The following is a 7,822-nucleotide window of genomic DNA, read 5'->3' as shown; positions in this document are numbered from 1 at the left end:
AGCATGTATTACATTTTGTGAATAATAAATGGTCATTAGTTTGTGCACTGTTTTTATTCACCTTCTGATCACATATGAGTCATGCGCATACAGGTGGTTTGGCACAAGATAAAACCAAGAGCTTTCACCCTGAAAATGTACGCACACACACACACACACACACACAGAGAGAGAGAGCGAGTGAGAGAGAGAGAGGTACTCTATCGTTCACTCTGCAGAGCAACGACTCCATAGCTGAAGGCTGTTAAAAGCCCAGACACAGTGGCAGAGAGTTTATGTTTAGTCTGACATCTTGTGGTGGAATTAAACACTTCACCTACAAAAACGACCAATCATGCCTTTCGTGTAGCACTTACTACATTCACAAATAAAAACTGCAGCTCTTTTGGTTAAAAGTTAACGTGTTTTAGATTGTTTCAAATTCTTGGACATGGCTTGAAATTTCTCTCAAATGTTACAAATATCTTTTGATCAATTACCAAACCATTAGTTGCAACAGTTGAATTATTAAAGCAATAAATATCAAATAAATACTGTTATGGTAAAATATAAACTAAAAATGAAAAAATTACATCTATTATACATAATAATTTAATTTATTTTATCCACTAAAATACCCGACATACTCAGATGTGTGTCTCAAAACAGGAATGTAAAACTATGCCTTTGTGCCATCAGAAACTGAATTTGAATAAGTTAAATTCAAATCTGAATTGCTCAACTTAAATAAAAGCTTCTAAAACTGAATTTGAATTAGCCTAATTAAAAATCCAATGTATTGGTTTGAAAATGATTGTCACTAAATTGAAACTGAATTTTATATTTTGAAAAGGAATTAATTGAATATGAAATTGTATTCCATCCTTCTTTAAATTTAGCTCTTCAATGCTTTCAGTTTCACTTGGCACCATTCAATTTCAGTTCTTAAATTCAGTTTTTTGGGTCATACATCCTACATTATGGAAGCCGTGTGGAAAAGAGTACCAGATTCAGTAAAAAAAAACAAAAAAAAACAACAAAAAAAGTATCCATCACTCGAGATTTCGACTTATTTTCTCGACATTTCGACCTATTAACTCGAAAAGTAACTCAATTTTCGAGGTAGCTCTGTCAATCAGTAATCTACGTGAATGACGTAATTTTCTTGTTACCCGGAAGGATATGACTCAGAGGAACGCGCACTCAAAACCGGATGGCGAGCTACTAATGTATAACAACAAATTGGCGCTTTCGACAGTACCTTTGCTGGTGGTAACGCCACGTGATTCAGCTAATAACACAAGGATTTCATCATTTGTGAAGCCACGCTGAAAATACTCAGCAATTTGTGCATTCAAGACTGGCTGTAATACTGGTACCTTAGCATTTGTAGCTGAGGACTTCGGCTTCCGGGTAACAAGGAAATGACGCAATTCACGTAGATTACTGATTGTCAGTGCTAACTCGAAATTTCGAGTTTCTTTTCTCAAAATTCTGAGTTAAAAAGTCAAAATTTTGAGCTACCCTTTTTTAAATTTCGAGTTAATAAGTTGAAATTTCCACAAATATGACTCGGAATTTCGAGTTATGGATACTTTTTTAGTGGCGGAAACGGGCTTCCATAAAAAATATGGAAACCTTGTATGTTTTTAAAGTTATTCGCGGTTGGATAAAATCAAAAGGAAAAATTTACAGTTTACTACGAAACCCATAGTCCTTTGCGCGCTACGCGTTCCTCTTGGTAGTTGTAGTCAGCAAATCCGTCTCGTTTCCGTGTGTCTTGCTTTAGGTGGAGGAATCTGCTCTGCAAAGACAAACACGTGAAATTATTGATCAGGTAGGGCAAACAGCTTATTTTGCTGGCTCCCGCCTAGTGAACTAGTCGACCACAGATGTAATATAAGCTATTTTTTCATGTTCAGCCCTTATTTTTTCCGGTAATCCAGAAGCTGCAGACAGGGTGCGAAATCAGCGCTTACATGGCGATGCATTTCCTTTTGTTCAGCTAGCTTATGTGCAGAAATGCAGAAGCCAAAATCTCACAAATGTTTCTCGTTTAAAAAAAATGAAAGGTGACTGAGGGGATTTCCTGGCGTTAACCACCTACGTGGTCCAATTTTAGACACACTGTTGCTTGGCATTTCCGACGGCACTCCGAACGGCGGCGTTTATTCAGCTAGCCTCGGCGAAGTTACACATTTATTAGCCATAAAAACTTAGCTTTGTAAATATGTAACCTGTAGTCGTGTTAGCATTGTTAGCGTTAGCAGCAGGCTTGTCGCAGTAATGTTGTTTACATCCGGTAATGCTTGTTCGCATGGATGTGGTTGATTGAGGTGAGGGCTGCAAACCTGCCGGAGAACTTGAGTTTGCTCCTCTTTGCCAGAAATATTCTGATTATATGATCACATTTCAGCAGGTCCTGTTACACTCATTAAATGACTTGTCTTGTTTCTCACAGGGTTGTGTGAATTTATGGAAACATGTCAAAGAAACGGGGCAGGTAGGCTCATTCAGCAAGTCAGATTTAACACCTTTGACCCTGCTGTTACAATGTAACACAGTACACACACACACACACACACACATATTTCACTTATTTACTTCCCCTTTGAATGACACTGTAGTAACATATGGTCAGATCATCAGTCAGCACTTAAATATAAGCTTAAACGTTTACTGACCTGGAAAAGATGGCCAGTGGTGACCAGTTGTCTGTAACCAGTCCATCCAGAGTGCTTAGATGATAATTATAAATATTGTTATTTGAGCTTGTTTATCAGCATAGCAGGAGCTTTTAATTATTAACCTGGCATATTGAAATCTTGATAAGAAAGCGTATGGGCCACTTAATTTTTTTTTTTTAAATGTTTTTGCTGTCTGTTTATGGTATAGATACAACAGCCAACCCTCTACATTATTTTCACACAATATCTGTGAAGTTAAAGGCTTTAAAGATTCAGTAGTGTAAAAGATGACAGCCCATGGCAGATTTTACTTTGAAGCTCGACTTTGAAGTGATGGCTTTTGAATATTAAATTAAAAATTGTTTCACACTCATTTGTTTATGTAACATTTTGATAGTTCTCATTGTTTGGGTTGACTGAACTCTCTGTCATAAGAGGTAACGCAAACAATATACTGATGGAACAGCTTAAGTTCATCATACCTGCACTAACGTATGAATGCTAACGTGGCGCTTGCTCCATTCCTGTTTACAGGAAGCGCAGCAGTGGAGAGCTGAGTGAGAGCTCGGCGTCGACCCTGAGTCCGGACCCTGACAACCTACTGGGCCGCAGGATTCAGCACACCTGGAGGGAGAAGGGCAACGTAACCAAATGGAAGGGCACAGTTTTGGAGCGCCTGTCTGTGAACACCTCCCTCTACATGGTCAAATATGACGGCTTCGATTGCGTCTACGGAATCGAGCTCTTCAAAGACAGCCGGGTATCCAACCTGCAGGTCCTGGCAGAGAAAGTTGGTGAGTGTCATGATGAAGCTCTAATCACTGATATTTTGCTTGAATTTAAATGTTTTATACTCAATTATTGAAATTTAAATGGACTCTGTCATGTCTGCAGTGCATCACGCTGCATGTCACTTTTTTGTAGGATTCCCTGTTGAATCTCGTGTTGGTGTTTATCTCATTTAGGTCTGAGGGGATACACTGTGAAGCAAATTTGCCATAGCTGTGCATTAGCCGCCTCGATTAAACCTAAAATCCCAGTTGAAGATAATGCGCATCACGCTGGTAGACACGAATTTTGTTTCCCCTCTGAGGTTTATTGCACATTCTCACTAAGGGTGTGGATTGACGCATCATTTGACTCCACTTCTGCTTCAGTCAGAGAAATAGGCATCATCGAATGCTTAAAAATAAATAGCAGGAACGAGTAGAGAGGAATACTGGAAGAAAATCTTTAATGGTTAAAATCCATGTATTTTAACCATTAAAGATTACTGAGGCTCTTTGTTTCTGATGTGGCTGATGCACATTTGAGCCATTAAACTTGATTAATTTAAACACGATACATCATTCAGTTCACCTCTAACATAACAGGTTGCTGAGAACATGTGCTGCTATGACAGGAGAAAACTACATGATCCACTCCTGCCAAGAGTATGCTTTCAACATTTTATGGTGCCACGTTTTTGTCTGTTTGCACCGATATTTGCCTTGCTAAATGAAGGCTTGTTTGTGTGCAGCCTTCCAAAAAACCAGCAGGGCATAGCTTGACGTCTATGAAGCTGTAGAATGCTTATTGGTTGAAAAAAAAACACTCGGCTGGCTCTGTGTGTGTTATAGTTTAGTGCTTTTCTTTGCTGCCTGAACACGAGCAAGAGTAGCCCACTCGTGGGTTTTTTGTGGCACTGCCCCCTGGTGACATTACATAGCCACAGCATGCAGATGACCGTCTGTAAAGCTGTGCATAGGCTTGGCGTAGGAGCCGTTATTTACCCTGGTGATCTAGTCAGGTAAAAAAGAAAAAAAAGAGCCACCTTTGTAATGTTGAAAACTCTGGCTTTAGGCTCTACATGGCTCGCTAATCTCTATTCATAGCACACCCTCAGGTGTGGTGACGAACTTTGTGTATTTAATAGCAACATAACTACTGCTGGTTACACAAAACACACCTCTCTCTTTTTACTTGAGGACCGTATTAAACAGCATAATAATTTACCAGCATATAAAATGATTTAAATTTCAGTGGCTTATTGGTTTATATCAGGATACCTTATTTTACATGGTGAGATGTTAATATGTTATAACTGCACATTTAACCCCTGAGATATTTTAACACAAGAAAAAAAAGTAAAATTTCTGCAGTACATCTCAGTTTTTATACATAAAATAAGAAATGCTGCTGAAAGAAGTCTGTGAGCATGACTCTGGGCTTAAATTGTAAGAAATAATTGTGTAAAAGTTCTGGTTGCTCATTACCCAGACTGTCCTATAAATATAAAACAGAAACTTTCTGTTAATTCACAGAAATCTGACCATAGAGAAAACAGAAATTGCACTAATTGTTAGCGTGAACATTTTTTTCTGTCTTTTAATTGTTTATCCATTAATAAATTACTTTGGTGTATTATGAATGCCCACCGGGGAGGTCTTTATCAGCAAGAAAACCTGTAAAATGTATAAAAATACGTCCAGTGAACTAGATTGGCATCTTTGCTGGGCCAGTTCTGGCCCCGGGGCCTTATTTTTGACACCCCGGCTGAACATGATCTTTGTCGTCCTTTACTAAGAAATAGTCTTTTATTTTCTAATTTAAAATGTAAAGCTGGCAGCATCAGAATAAAGTATTGGGGGAATTATAATGTCATATAAAATAGATTTTAGTGTTTTCATTTATCCTGTCGTCTTGGGTCTGTAAATTTTTTGGATTGATGGACTCATTGAAGTGGCTTCTCATTTCCACAGTGAACAATAAGATCAAGGTGCCTCCTGGGGCGGAGGAGCTGGTGGGTCGAGCAGTGGAGCATCTGTTCGAGAAGGAGGACGGGGAGAAAAATGAGTGGCGAGGCATGGTGTTGTCCCGGGCCCCAATCATGACCCACTGGTATTACATCACCTACGAGAAGGACCCGGTGCTCTACATGTACCAGCTGTGGGACGACTATAAGGACGGGGACCTGCACGTCCTGCCGGAGTCAGGTATGGTAATGTGAGCTTCGCTGTCAGTGTGCATAAAACTGTCAGTGTTTTATATTTCCGATCCTCCTGGAAAAGTGGGAGGAAGAGAACAGGACAAATTTACATAGTCTGCATTGCAAAACACTCCAGCATCTCTGGCTCGTTCTTCTCCTCCTGAACATTTTGTTCAGAATTTCTGCTTAGTTAGGAGAGTATGATCTGCTGCTATAGAGGAATTTATTCATGAATGAACTGTGGCAAGCACAGGTGGTGGGTTAAAGGTCATGTTCAAACGACAGGTAACAGGCTTGGAAGCCTGTTGCAAATAAACTTATGTGGCTGAGTAAATGCTGTTCAGCACGGCATCATGTGGTTTTTCTGTTTGCCATCCAGAGAACAAACACCTGCTGCCAGCGGACAGGAAGCCAGGTGAGGAGCCAGAGAGCCTCGTCGGGAAGCAGGTAGAGTACGTCACAGATAACGGTCTGAAGAGGACGGGTTTGGTCATCTACCAGGTCCCGGCTAAGCCCACCGTCTACTACATAAAGTATGACGACGATGTTCACATCCACGTCTACGACCTGGTGAAGACCACCTAGTACTGACTGTCTGGTTTCATCTTCAGCTGTTGGCTCAAGTTTTACTCCAACAAGTCGTTACCTGTTAAAGTGTTAAAGGTTTCAGCTTTCCTCCAGTGGGAGGCAACATGCCGAAAAGGCCATTTTTATTTTCTCATCTTGTCCCATATGGGCCTGCGTCATTCTATGATAACAACACATCTTGGTTTTGATTCTGAATTTTAAGTTAAACTTAAAATATGGCACTTAAAGTCCTCTTCCGTGTAAATAAAGCAGATCTGAGATCAGCTGTGTAGCCCAGCAGGTGAAATGGAGTAAATCGCAGGCGTTGCTGTATGGTGCGACTCCCAAACTCAACAAAAGTTCATACAACACATCAAACTAATGTTTTTCTTTTCTATGCTTGTGTTATTTATTTGAATCTGGAATATCTGGCTCTGCTGCTGGTAAGGAAACAAACAAAAAAACAACAAAGAAAACTGTGTCTGCTGTGCTTCATGTGTGTCACTTGGTAGGCCTCAGTTTGTTGAATATAGAAAACCATGTGTGCTGATTTCCCATCGCAGTGAACTCAGATTTCTGTTGACTTGTATAAGCATTAATGAGACTGGTGTCTCGCGTGAATATAAAAACAGAATAAGTGAAAAATCCATGTATGATATTTCTGTTCCGTTTGATCATTCAAACTGTCAGTTTTTCTACATTAAAATATATCAGAAACACTGATGTTGATGTCAAGTTGTTTGAGACGGTGTTTGTGCTACGCACTATTTATGTAGTTCAAATTGGCGACCAACAATGTTTAGTATTTTGGACTGAAAGTCTTCATTAGTTGCCAAAAATGAATGAAATACTGTTCATTGTGACCCTAAATATGTTTTGTTCTGTAAATAAAAAAGACATTTTTATGAACGTACAACAAAGCTGGTTGTATTTTCTTTTCCAGATGTTTCCTATTAACACGTTTATCTTGAGCGCTGTTAATATTTATGTCCAGGGAGCATGATGCATGAGTTTAGCCAAACAGAAAACACTCACTAGTCACTCATAAAACAAGTCAGACTTGAGATTTTAGAGATGAAAACTCTGGTTAAATAACCCGAGACACCAGAGCTTGTTGATGGAGCGGTTGACTTTGCAGGTAGCCAGATTTTAGCTTTATTCATAAGGAGAAGCCTCTCTTTAACCCACAGTTCACTCTCATCTTGTTTATTGGAAAAACAGACTCAGTAGCTACTACACACTGGTGAATCAGCTGTACTTTATCCATTGAGTCACGTGGTTACCATGGCTGAAATAACAAAATGTAAACACTGCTGTGGATAAAGTTTAGTTCTCCTGAGCCAAATTCCTAATTAGCTTCTATTTAAAGGGCAGGAAATCAGGGAACAGTTATTGACCTACACAGCTGATCATTTAGGATGAATATAATGTAAATATTCATTTATCTTACAGCTAAATGTTATTATAATCCCTAGTGTTTATCTTAAAAATGTTAGTTTTTCCCCATGAATTGGACTTTTAAAGCTTTCTATGATTTTCTGTGAATATACTGGGAATAACTGTCAGCAGATATTCACACACAGTCCCCTCTACATGTTTTAAATGCAAACATTGTTAAGAC

At 39.2% G+C, this 7,822-nt stretch overlaps 1 protein-coding gene across 3 annotated transcripts; it reads left to right on the top strand.

Moving 5' to 3' along the window:
- Positions 1-1,158: 1,158 nt before the first annotated feature.
- On the top strand, positions 1,159-7,121 carry LOC146367495 (spindlin-Z-like). 3 transcript variants are annotated; one of them, XM_084912865.1, is made up of 5 exons: positions 1,159-1,392; positions 2,441-2,482; positions 3,201-3,460; positions 5,408-5,641; positions 6,014-7,121. In XM_084912865.1, the coding sequence occupies exons 2-5, from the start codon at positions 2,463-2,465 to the stop codon at positions 6,217-6,219; spliced, it is 720 nt and encodes a 239-aa protein (XP_084768991.1). In that variant the 5' UTR covers positions 1,159-1,392; positions 2,441-2,462; the 3' UTR covers positions 6,220-7,121. The 3 variants fall into 3 exon arrangements, with proteins under 3 accessions (XP_084768991.1, XP_084768990.1, XP_084768992.1); XM_084912864.1 differs by lacking the exon at positions 1,159-1,392 and adding an exon at positions 1,545-1,816; XM_084912866.1 differs by lacking the exon at positions 1,159-1,392 and adding an exon at positions 1,843-2,315.
- Positions 7,122-7,822: the final 701 nt, after the last annotated feature.

The sequence above is a fragment of the Perissodus microlepis genome, chromosome 18 (assembly GCF_051167445.1).
Source record: "Perissodus microlepis isolate ML-2025 ecotype Zambia chromosome 18, ASM5116744v1, whole genome shotgun sequence".
Lineage (NCBI taxonomy): Eukaryota > Metazoa > Chordata > Actinopteri > Cichliformes > Cichlidae > Perissodus > Perissodus microlepis.
The sequence above is the reverse complement of the archived record's forward strand: the minus strand, read 5'-3'. Positions and strand labels throughout refer to the sequence as shown.